We start from the raw sequence: 13,203 nt of genomic DNA on the forward strand, positions 1-13,203 counted from the left end.
TTTTTTACATTTCTAAATGGGACACTAAACTGGTGTCTACAGTTTGTATATAATAACACCAGATATGATAATTATTGCCACAGATCACACATCTCTCAATTCAATTTCAATGTAAGGGCTTTATTGGCATGGGAAACATGGTCTCTTATTAAAACGTTCCTATTCTAGCTATTTGGAGTTGAGGGTCATAAAAGAAAACATTCATACAAACAAGCTTCATCCATCTTTTTTATTGCAACAGAAAAAAAAGAAAGAAATGAAAGATGGATACTGTTTAGTTTACAAGCTTGGGGACATGTCATTAAATGCCACTTATAATGCCAGTTAGCGAGTAAGTCAGTTAAGACAGGGTAAATCAGTGAGAAACCAGAAATTATGTCTATTACACTGAGATGATATGCTGATAAGAAGATCATATCCAATTGAATGGCAGTAAAGACTGGTGGAATCCCAGTTTGGTTTTACTGTTGTCTGGTCTATTTGTGTGTGCTTGTGGGTTTCTTGTGGATATTGTCGACAGTCCGTCATCAGTAAGTCATATCATGCATTAGTGTCCGTCCAACTGTGTTCCTGTATGTAACCTTGCACTAGTCTGTCAGTGTCAACTACCCTATATGTGTCATGTCTTGGTCTGGTTGTCCATGGTTTCATCTGAAATGGCACCCTATTCCTTATAGTGCACTACTTTAGACCAGTGTGCTGTCAAAAGTAGTGCACTATTTAGGGAAAAGGGTGCCATTTCGGACGCAGTCCCATGGGTGTCGTCAATCTGTCTGTCTGTCCCCATTCCTCATTTCTTCTTCTCCTCGTCCTTCTTGCTGTTAGGCTTGGGTGGGCCTGTCTTGGAGGCCAGGGAGCACATGGCGTTTCAGATGGCCTCATTGTTAGGGTCGACGTCTAACAAGTTCTCCAGAACGCTCTGGAGGTACTCTGGGTCCTGCATTACATCATAGTCATCGTCCTCCTGAGGAAGAGCCACCAGGCTCTGATTGTATATTCTGTTTATTGTTGTCAGAATAATTTCATCAGGTCAAATTCCTGGTACCTGTAAATGTACTTGGCAAATAAAGGTGATTCTGATTGGATGGGAGATAGAGAACATACACAATCAAGAGACAGCACGTTTCATAAAATGCAGCTGGGAATTTTTTGCAGACCGATACCACACATGAATGTATTGAACAACAAATTGTAAGTTTCCTGATTTCATTGATCATGCGAGTTACCTACCTTGGCAGTCTCAGTGTCCATGGGGGCACCTGTGTCCATAGCCATCACATCTCCATACTCTGATCACAGGGACGGGTTGGTAGGGAGTGGAGGGAGAGTCAAAATCAAATAGAATGTATATCATATGGAAAATCGATATGTATCTGGCAATGGTAAGTGGCCGCATCTGTCCCTTTGTTTTGGTTTGCAGTGCGTCAGTCTGGGTCATTGGTAGGTCCCAAGCTTTGAATCAAAAACGAAAAAAAAACTTTTTAAAATCACCCACACAGCTAACAAATGTGTGTGTCAGTGGGTGCTATTCAGAAAGCATGAGTGTGGATGGTGATTATAACCCACCTTCTCCGGCCAGGGAAATCTGCATGGCGTATGCAATCTGCTCCTCCTCTGTCATATTGCTGCAGTCAGGCAGCACTGCAGCTCCACCAGTCTCAGGCTGAGTCACCGACATCTTTAGCAGGGCCTCCTCAGATTCTGAGAGCGAGCGAATTGGTCAATTAAACCATCATAGAGTACAAACATCAGTATTCTCTTCTTTTATACCCTACATACTTTAGAAATTAGAATGGTTAGACATTAAAAAAAAAATACATCAGACAAGGGATACAAAACCTACTCACTAGAAAGACATCTATCCCTACCCTCTATCCCTATCTATCCCTATCCTTACCGTACACTGTGGTGACATTGGCTGCAGAAGCAACAGCCACCTGGTGAGCCTCCTCCTCCTGCCTCTGTCTCTGCTCCTCCATGGATACACGCAGAGCCTGAGTAGATGGGCACACAGATAGAGGCCAGGGAAACAATAATACAGCTGGTAACTCTGGTTCACTTGACTAAGTCACTCTGGATAAGAACATCTGCTAAATGATCAAAATGTTGTTGTTTTTTTAACTATTGCCTTCTTACCAGAGCAAGCTCGGGGTCAGCGCTGGGGTCCACGCCAAAGTCAAAGTCGCTGGCGCCTAGGCCCATCATGGAGCCTCCCTCTCCAGCCAAGATAGGGGAAGAGAGCAGGGCGTCAGCCAGGCTGGGCCCTGGGGGTACAGTCACCAGGCGGGAGCCCATCCCCTCCTTCCTGTTCAGAGTGTTGATGAAGGCGGTCAGCTTCTCTGTGTTGAACTCCTGGAGGAAGAGAGAGACAACAGAGAATATGGGAGAAGGGGAGGGAGAGCATGAGCCATTCAGGAGTTAATACTTGCCCTCAGATCAGCCTCAATTCGTTGGGGCATGGACAATAAAAGATGTCGAAAGTGTTCCTCAGGGATGCTGACCCACGTTGACGCCAATGCATCCCACAGTTGTGTCAAGTTGGCTGGATGTCCTCTGAGTGGTGGACCATTCTTGAAACACACAGGAAACGCTTGAGCGTGAAAAACCCAGCAGTGTTGCAGTTCTTGGCACAAACCGGTGAACCTGGCACCTACTACCATACCACGTTCAAAAGGAACATAAATCTTTTGTCTTGCCCTTCATCTACACTGATTGAAGTGGATTTAACAAGTGACATCAGTCTGTCATGGAAAGAGCATATTCTTAATGTTTTGTATACTCCGGTAATAAATACACATACATGACCCAAAGTATGTGGAACCCTGCACGTCTAACATCTCATTCTAAAATCATGGACATTAATATGGAATTGGTTCCCCGTTTGCTGCTATAACATCCTCCACTCTTCTAGAAGGCTTTCCACTAGATGTTGGAACATGCTGCGGTGACTACATTCAGCAACAACAGTATAAAAGTGAGGTCGGGCACTGATGTTGGGCGATTAGGCCTGGCTCACAGTTGGCGTTCCAATTCACCCCAAAGGTGTTTGATGAGGTTGAGGTCAGGGCTCTGTGCTGGCCAGTCAAGTTGTTCCACACCGATCTCGTCAAACCATTTCTGTATGGACCTCACTTTGTGCACGGGGGAATTGTCATGCTGAAACAGGAAAGGGCCTACCCCAAACTGTTCCCACGAAGTTGGAAGCACAGAATAGTCTAGAACAGGTATTCCCAGGGGTACACGCAATGCCGTCGGCGGCACGCCAAATAAAAAGGTGATTTTTTCCCCCTCACATTTTCAAACAGTACATTTATATTTTCCAACGGGGCTATACATTTGGGTGAGGTTTCTCTCTCGCCTGAGCAGCCTCGTTTCACTTCCGTCAAAAAAATTGACCATCCAGTGTTCAGCGAAATAACAACACAATGTCAAATACAGGTATCCTAGTCACATAATTAACATTCAATCACATTAACCGTTACTCTCTCGCGGGAAACCTTTACTCTTGCGCAGACATTTAGAAACATGACAATTTGAAAAATAAGCCACGGGAGTTTGAGCAAGAATAAAGACCACTTTCAAGTAGTAAGACATGTATAAAAGCAACATATACAATTAATAAGAAGGAGCTAGAAGTGTCTTATATAGTGAGCTACAGAGTGGCTAGGACAGGCAAGCCCCATACTATTGTGGAGGACTTTATTCTTCCTGCTAATGCAGATATGGCTGGGAAAACTATACAGACAATGCCTTCATCAAACAACACTGTTTCACGACACACCAGTGACATGGCAGGAGATGTTTTGAAACAATTACTGCTTCGCATACAAGCTAGTAAATTATATGTGTTACAGCTGAATGAGTCAACAGACGTGGCGGGCCTGGCACAGCTCCTGGTATATGTCCGTTACGTTTATGGGGGGTCAATTAAGGATCCTCTTCTGCAAACCACTGGAAAGCAGGACAACATGAGAGAATATTTTTAAATACTGGATACCTTTGTGACATCAAATGGACTTTGGCGGTCAAGATGTGTTGGTATCTGTACTGATGGCGCAAAAGCCATGACAGGGAGACACACTGGAGTGGTAATACGCGTGCAAGCAGTTGCTCCCGACGCCACTTGGGTACACTGCAGTATCCACCGAGAGGCTCTTGCTGCCAAGGGAATTCCTGATAGCTTGAAAGACGTTTTGGACACTACAGTGAAAATGGTTAACTTTGTTAAAGCAAGGCTCCTGAACACTCGTGTATTTTATGCATTATGCAATGATATGGGCAGCGACCATGCAACGCTTCTACAACATACAGAAGTGCGCTGGTTATCAAAGGGCAAAGTATTGACACGTTTCTTTTAAATTGAGAGATGACAAAATTGAGGCTAAGAAGTTGGAGCTCTTTTCTGTCTGCATTAACAAGGACTACACACAGGTCTTTCCATCGTATAATTTTTTGTGTGCAAATGAACTCAAGCTTACGGACAATGTTAAATGTGCTATAGCGAAGCACCTGAGTGAGCTGGAAGCGCATTTACGCAGGTACTTTCCCGAAACGGACGACACAAACAACTGAATTTGTTATCCCTTTCATGCCCTTCCTCCAGTCCACTTACCGATATCTGAACAAGACAGCCTCATCAAAATTGCAACAAGCGATTCTGTGAAAATTGAATTTAAATCAGAAGCCACTGCCAGATTTCTGGATTGGGCTGCACTCAGAGTATCCTGCATTGGCAAATCGCGCTGTTAAGACACTGATGCCCCTTTGCAACCACGTACCTATGTGAGAGTGGATACTCGGCCCTTACTTGCATGAAAACTAAATATAGGCACAGACTGTGAATGGAAAAATATTTAAGACAGAGTCTCCCAAATACAACCCAACATTGCAGAGGTATGCGCATCCCTTCAAGCACACTCTTCTCATTAACCTGGTGAGTTAAGCACAATTTTTGATGAACAAATAAGGTTTTATATGTAAGATGGCTAAATAAAGAGCAAAATTATTGATTATTATTATTTGTGCCCTGGCTCTTTGTCACTTCCCACGAGCCTGGTTGTGACAACAACTCAAACTCATTCTTATGTTTAATAGATGTATCGTATAGTGTGTGTGGCAGGCTTACAAATGATGGCAAAAAACGACATTTGAGAGTAAGCTGACTAAGGCAGCTGGTGGTTGAATGTTTGAAGGGGTACGGGACTATAAAAAGTTTGGAAACCACTGGTCTAGAATGTCATTGTATGCTGTAGCATTAAGATTTCCCTTCACTAGAACTATGGGGACTAGCCCGAACCATGAATAACAACCCCGACCATTATTCCTCCTCCAAACTTTACAGTTGACACTATGCATTGGGGAAGGTAGCGTTCTCCTGGCATCCGTCAAACCCAGATTCGTCTGTCGGACTGCCACATGGTGAAGCGTGATTCATCATTCCAGAGAACGCGTTTCCACTGCTCCGAAGTCCAATGGCAGTGAGCTTTACATCACTCCAGCCAATGCTTGGCATTGCGTATGGCGATCTTAGGCTTGTGTGCGTCTGCTCGGCCATGGAAACCCATTTCACGAAGCTCCCGGCGAACAGTACTTGTGATGACATTGCCTCCAGAGGCAGTTTGGAACTCGGTAGTTGCAACCGAGGACATATTATTTTTTGGCCTAGCACTTCACGGCTGAGCAGTTGTTACTCCTAGACGTTTCCATTTTACAATAAAAAGGACTTCCAGTTGACTGGGGCAGCTCTAGCAGGGCAGAAATTTGACAAACTGACTTGTTGGAAAGGTGGCATCATATGACGGTGCCACATGGAAACTCAATGAGCTCATCAGTAAGGCCATTTTATACACCTGTCAGCAATAGGTGTGGCTAAAATAGCTGAATCCACTAATTTGAAGAGGTGTCCACATACATACAAAAGTATTGGAGCACAAATAAATGCTTCACAGAGTTCAAGGTAACAGACATGTCAAGATCAACTGTTCAGCGGAGACTGCGTGAAATCAGGTATTCATGGTCGAATTGCTGCAAAGAAACCACTACTAGAGGACACCAATAAGAAGAGACTTGCTTGGGCCAAGAAACACAAGCAATGGAGATTAGACCGGTGGAAATCTGTCCTTTTGTCTGATGAGTCCAAATGTTACATTTTTGGTTCCAACCGCCTTTATGAGAGGCAGAGTAGGTGAACAGATGATCGCTGCATGTGTCGTTCCCACAATGAATCATGGAGGTGTGATGGTGCTATGTTGGTGACACTGTCAGTGATTTATTAAGAATTCAAGGCACACAGCATTCTGCAGTGATAAGCTATCCCATCTAGTTTGCGCTTATTGGGACTATCATTTGTTTTTCAACAGGACAATGACCCAAAACACACCTCCAGGCTGTGTAAGGGCTATTTGACCAAGAAGGAGAGTGATGGAGTGCTGCATCAGATGATCTGGCCTCCACAATCAACTGACTTCAATCCAATTGAGATGGTGAACGGATGAGTTGGACCGCAGAGTGAAGGAAAAGCAGCCAACAAGTGCTCAGCATATGTGGGAACTCCTTCAAGACTGTTGGCAAAGCATTCCTCATGAAGCTGGTTGAGAGAATGTGGCTACTTTGAAGAATCTCAAATATTTGTTTAACACTTTTTTGTGTTATTTCATTGTTTGTCTTCACTATTATTCTACAATGTAGAAAATAGTAAAAACAAAATAAAAAACCTTGAATGAGTAAGTGTCCAAACTTTTGACTGGTACTGTATATACAGTGGGGAGAACAAGTATTTGAAACACTGCCGATTTTGCAGGTTTTCCTACTTACAAAGCATGTAGAGGTCTGTAATTTTTACTTCAACTGTGAGAGACGGAATCTAAAACAAAAATCCAGAAAATCACATTGTATGATTTTTAAGTAATTAATTTGCATTTTATTGCATGACATAAGTATTTGATCACCTACCAACCAGTAAGAATTCCGGCTCTCACAGTCCTGTTAGTTTTTCTTTAAGAAGCCCTCCTGTTCTCCACTCATTACCTGTATTAACTGCACCTGTTTGAACTCGTTACCTGTATAAAAGACACCTGTCCACACACTCAATCAAACAGACTCCAACCTCTCCACAATGGCCAAGACCAGAGAGCTGTGTAAGGACATCAGGGATAAAATTGTAGACCTGCACAAGGCTGGGATGGGCTACAGGACAATAGGCAAGCAGCTTGGTGAAAAGGCAACAACTGCTGGCGCAATTATTAGAAAATGGAAGAAGTTCAAGATGACGGTCAATCACTCTCGGTCTGGGGCTCCATGCAAGATCTTACCTCGTGGGGCATCAATGATCATGAGGAAGGTGAGGGATCAGCCCAGAACTACACGGCAGGACCTGGTCAATGACCTGAAGAGAGCTGGGACCACAGTCTCAAAGAAAACCATTAGTAACGACTACGCCGTCATGGATTAAAATCCTGCAGCGCACGCAAGGTCCCCCTGCTCAAGCCAGCGCATGTCCAGGCCCGTCTGAAGTTTGCCAATGACCATCTGGATGATCCAGAGGAGGAATGGGAGAAGGTCATGTGGTCTGATGAGACAAAAATAGAGCTTTTTGGTCTAAACTCCACTCGCCGTGTTTGGAGGAAGAAGAAGGATGAGTACAACCCCAAGAACACCATCCCAACCGTGAAGCATGGAGGTGGAAACATAATTCTTTGGGGATGCTTTTCTGCAAAGGGGACAGGACGACTGCACCGTATTGAGGGGACGATGGATGGGGCCATGTATCGCGAGATCATGGCCAACAACCTCCTTCCCTCAGTAAAGAGGGAAGCATTTCAAAGCATTTCAATAAGCATTTTTCTACGGTTGGCCATGCTTTCCACCTGGCTCCCCCTACCCCGGGCAACAGCACTGCACCCCCCACAGCTACTCGCCCAAGCCTTCCCCATTTCTCCTTCTCCCAAATCCAGTCAGCTGATGTTCTGAAAGAGCTGCAAAATCTGGACCCCTACAAATCAGCCGGGCTAGATAATCTGGACCCTTTCTTTCTAAAATTATCTGCTGAAATTGTTGCCACCCCTATTACTAGCCTGTTCAACCTCTCTTTCGTGTCGTCTGAGATTCCCAAAGATTGGAAAGCAGCTGCGGTCATCCCCCTCTTCAAAGGGGGGGACACTCTTGACCCAAACTGCTACAGACCTATATCTATCCTACCCTGCCTTTCTAAGGTTTTCGAAAGCCAAGTCAACAAACAGATTAACGACCATTTCGAATCCAAGCATACCTTCTCCACTATGCAATCTGGTTTCAGAGCTGGTCATGGGTGCACCTCAGCCACGCTCAAGGTCCTAAACGATATCTTAACCGCATCGATAAGAAACAATACTGTGCAGCCGCATTCATTGACCTGGCCAAGGCCTTCGACTCTGTCAATCACCACATCCTCATCGGCAGACTCGACAGCCTTGGTTTTTCAAATGATTGCCTCGCCTGGTTCACCAACTACTTCTCTGATAGAGTTCAGTGTGTCAAATCGGAGGGTCTGTTGTCCGGGCCTCTGGCAGTCTCTATGGGGGTGCCACAGGGTTCCATCCTTGGGCCGACTTATTTTTCTGTATACATCAATGATGTTGCTCTTGCTGCTGGTGATTCTCTGATCCACCTCTATGCAGACGACACCATTCTGTATACTTCTGTCCCTTCTTTGGACACTGTGTTAACTAACCTCCAGACGAGCTTCAATGCCATACATCTCTCCTTCCGTGGCCTCCAACTGCTCTTAAACGCTAGTAAAAACCAAATGCATGCTCTTCAACCGTTCGCTGCCCGCACCCGCCCGCCCGACTAGCATCACTACTCTGGACGGTTCTGACTTAGAATATGTGGACAACTACAAATACCTAGGTGTCTGGTTAGACTGTAAACTCTCCTTCCAGACTCACATTAAGCATCTCCAATCCAAAATTAAATCTAGAATCAGCTTCCTATTTCGCAACAAACATACCCTCGTAAAACTGACTATCCTACCGATCCTTGACTTTGGTGATGTCATTTACAATATAGCCTCCAACACTCTACTCAGCAAATTGGATGCAGTCTATCACAGTGCCATCCGTTTTGTCACCAAAGCCCCATATTCTACCCATCACTGCAACCTGTATGCTCTCGTTGACTGGCCCTCGCTTCATATTCGTCGCCAAACCTACTGGCTCCAGGTCATCTATAAGTCTTTTCTAGGTAAAGCCCCGTCTTATCTCAGCTCACTGGTCACCATAGCAGCACCCACCCATAGCATGCGCTCCAGCAGGTATATTTCACTGGTCACCCCCAAAGCCAATTCCTCTGTTGGCCGCCTTTCCTTCCAGTTCTCTGCTGCCAATGACTGGAACGAATTGCAAAAATCACTGAAGCTGGAGACTCATATCTCCCTCACTAGCTTTAAGCACCAGCTGTCAGAGCAGCTCACAGATCACTGCACCTGTACATAGCCTATCTGTAAATAGCCCATCCAACTACCTCATCCCCATACTGTTATCTATTTTATTTATTTTTGCTTCTTTGCACCCCACTATCTCTACTTGTACACTCATCTTCTGTACATCTATCACTCCAGTGTATAATTGCTATATTGTAATTATTTCGCCACTATGGCCTATTTATTGCCTTACCTCTGGTATCCTACCTCATTTGCACACACTGTATATAGACTTTTTTTCCTACTGTATTATTGACTGTATATTGTGTTTATTCCATGTGTAACTCTGTGTTGTTGTATGTGTCGAACTGCTTTGCTTTATCTTGGCCAGGTCGCAGTTGCAAATGAGAACTTGTGATCTCAGCAGTGATCGCTGAGATCCTGGTTGAAGACAGCAGAGGTGTATTTGGAGGGCAGGTTGGTTTGGATGATATCTATGAGGGTGCCCGTGTTTATGGATTTGGGGTTGTACCTGGTAGGTTCATTGATAATTTGAGTGAGATTGAGGGTATCAAACTTAGATTGCAGGACGGCCCGGGTGTTAAGCATGTCCCAGTTTAGGTCACCTATCAGCACGAGCTCTGAAGAAAGATAGGGGGCAATCAATTCACATATGGTGTCCAGGGCACAGCTGGGGGCAGAATGTGGTCTATAACAAGCGGCAACGGTGAGGAATGGGAGTGGAGCTAGGCTCTGCAGGGCCTGGATTAACCTCCACATCACCAGAGGAACAGAGGAGGAGTAGGACAAGGGTACGGCTAAAGGCTATAAGAACTGGTCGTCTAGTACGTTCGGAACAGAGAGTAAAAGGAGCAGGTTTCTGGGCACGGTAGAATAGATTCAAGGCATAATGTACAGATAAAGGTATGGTGGATGTGAATACAGTGGAGGTTAACCTATGAGAGAGATAATGTCCCTAGAAACATAATTTAAACCAGGTGAGGTATGTGTGGGAGGTGGAACTAAAGGGTTAACTAAGGTGTATTGAGCAGGGCTAGAGGCTCTACAGTGAAATTAGGCAATAATTACTAACCAAGACAGCAATGGACAAGGCATATTGACATTAGGGAGAGGCATGCGTAGCCGAGTGATCATAGGGTCCAGTGAGTGGCTCGGGCCGGAGACAGGGCGATTCAGGCAGCTAGCGGGCCGGGGCTAGCAAGCTAGCAGAAGGGCCTTAGAGGGACGTCACGACAGAAGAAAGTCTGTTGTAGCCCCCTCGTGCTGTTACGTCTGCAGACCAGTCGTCGTGGATCAGCAGGGCTCCGTGGGGTAAGAGTCCAAGCCAATTGGCAGAATAGGTATAGCTGCCAAAGAATTTGTCCGATGGGCCTCTTATTAAGCTAACAGTCCGATATGCTCTACACAGCTAGCGGGCCGCGGCTAGCAGATGGGCATTCAGGGGACGTCGCAATGGAGGAGCCAGTTGATAAACCTCCTCGGGCGAATTACATCGGTAGTCCAGTCGTGATGGGTCGGCGGGGGTCCAGGCCAATTGGCAAAATAGGTATTATAGCCCAAGGAGTGGCTGATGGACCTTTTCGGCTAGCCGGGAGATGGGCCTAGCAAGGCTAGCTCCAGGCTAATATCCTTCATCTATGAATGAGTGCACAGGCTATTACAGCGTTTCCTAAACTTGGGACCCCAAAGGTGGCACATTTTGTTTTTTGCCCTTACACTATACAGCTGATTCAAACTATTAGTTGAATTAGCTGTGTAGTGCTAGGGCAAAAACCTAAACGTGCACCCCTTGGGGTCCCGAGTTTGGGAAACCTGGGGCTGTCATATTATTGCTCGTTGTTTATTGCGAACTAACAGTTTTGGATGTGGCTCACTGACCTTGCATAGCCAGGTCATGGATGTAGTGGCTCACCATCGCCATCTACCGGATAATTGAGATTACACCATAAAATAGTACTGCGACATTTACTATAGTTAATTATTGAAAAGTAGATGTTTTGGGGGCTCCTTATCGTACTGTCAACTACATTATGCTATTACCGACTTGTAAATACAGAGCACAACCATGCAGAGAACCATGCACAGTATGCGATTTTCTCCACCCGGAACTAGGGGTGTGTTCGTAAATTCATTAGTTATTCTGCACTCTGGCACACTCAAAGGGAGTGCTCTGAATCGTAGATAGCCAGAGTGAATTTACAAACGCACCCTAAATTTGATTGCTATTGTGACAGTACAGTATGAAGATGGGCTAAAACTGCTGTCTTATTCAAGCTCCACCACATACCTTTATTAATAAACACAACATGAAGGACTGAATAGTAGGTATGTGGTGGAGCTTGAGTATGTGGGCTCCGTTTATTTTATACCCACTTTTTTCGCCCCTGCACCCCACTAAAAGATGTACGTTTGATCACACTTTACCTCAAAGACCCTTGATTTTTTCTGATACCCAAATGTGTAATCATTGCACAAAGCATATTGATCATAAACATTTTGAATAATATAAACAGCACACAGTAAATTCTGCCAAAGTATTTTACACTTACAAGGCAATTATTTCATTCTTTATCTTTAATGAATTCAGGTAGGAATACAGTATGAAAACATGCCAGTCCCTGAAGAACATGGAAAGGCAATTGACAACACATGAAAAGGCATTTCAGTGATTCCCACACCCACATAGTTTATAAAAAGAAAAACAATCATACCAGGTTGTTGAACTCTTGACATTAAGCATTTTAACAGGAATGTTAGTTGTAATAGTCACTACAAAAATACAGCACAGAGAAACAGGAAAAGTTTGACAGTTGAATGTTAGTTTCATTACGAGAAATGCAATCTACCTCTTACTCAATATCGCATACAATCACTGCTTTACATAAAATGCCTTCTCCAAAAATGTATTAAGACAGACATAATAAATAATGAGAAAATACTAATAAATATAACTATTTAGAAACATAGATGTGTCATAGTTGTGTCATAGTTGCTCTAGAGGCTTCAAATGTAATGCAGCTGTATATTAAAATATCTTGCTCATTTCTTTAATATAGGGACAATGCATTGTCTGGCAGAATGATAATGAATATAGTAGTTAGCCAATAAAAAACATTACCCTTTACCAAAACCAGTCAGTATCTGGTGTGACCACCATTTACCTCATGCAATGCAACACATGTCCTTCACATAGAGTTGATCAGGCTGTTGATTGTGGCCTGTGGAATGTTGTTCCACTCTTCAATGGCTATGCGAACTTTCAGGATATTGGTGGGAATTGGAAAATGCTGTTGTGCACGTCAATCCAGAGCATCCAAAACATGCTCAATGGGTGACATGTCTGGTGAATATGCAGGCCTTGGAAGAACTGGGACATTTTCAGCTTCCAGGAATTGTGTACAGATCCTTTTTTTCTTTTCTTCCACCTTTATTTAACCAGGTATGCAAGTTGAGAACAAGTTCTCATTTACAATTGCGACCTGGTCAAGTTAAAGCAAAGCAGTTCGACACATACAACAACACAGAGCTACACATGGAGTAAAACAAATCCTTGCGACACGTTCATTATCATGCTGAAACATGAGGTTATGGCGACGGATGAATGGCATGCCAATGGTCCGCAGGATCTCGTCATGGCATCTCTGTGCATTCAAATTGCCGTCGATAAAATGCAATTGTGTTCGTTGTCCGTAGCTTATGCCTGCCCATACCATAATCCCACCATGGGGCACTCTGTTCACAACATTGACATCAGCAAACCGCTCACCAACACGGCACCTGCCATA

General features: G+C 44.3%; 1 protein-coding gene across 1 annotated transcript; it reads right to left on the reverse strand.

Moving 5' to 3' along the window:
* Nucleotides 1-146: 146 nt before the first annotated feature.
* LOC120022418 (26S proteasome non-ATPase regulatory subunit 4-like) lies at nt 147-11,339 on the reverse strand. Its single transcript, XM_038966303.1, has 6 exons — nt 11,331-11,339; nt 2,137-2,352; nt 1,898-1,994; nt 1,567-1,701; nt 1,231-1,289; nt 147-1,076 (listed from the first exon to the last, which is right to left on the reverse strand). Exons 1-6 carry the CDS (start codon nt 11,337-11,339, stop codon nt 1,026-1,028), a joined length of 567 nt encoding a protein of 188 aa, XP_038822231.1. The 3' UTR covers nt 147-1,025.
* Nucleotides 11,340-13,203: the final 1,864 nt, after the last annotated feature.

Source organism: Salvelinus namaycush, chromosome 27 (assembly GCF_016432855.1).
Source record: "Salvelinus namaycush isolate Seneca chromosome 27, SaNama_1.0, whole genome shotgun sequence".
Taxonomy (NCBI): Eukaryota; Metazoa; Chordata; class Actinopteri; order Salmoniformes; family Salmonidae; genus Salvelinus; species Salvelinus namaycush.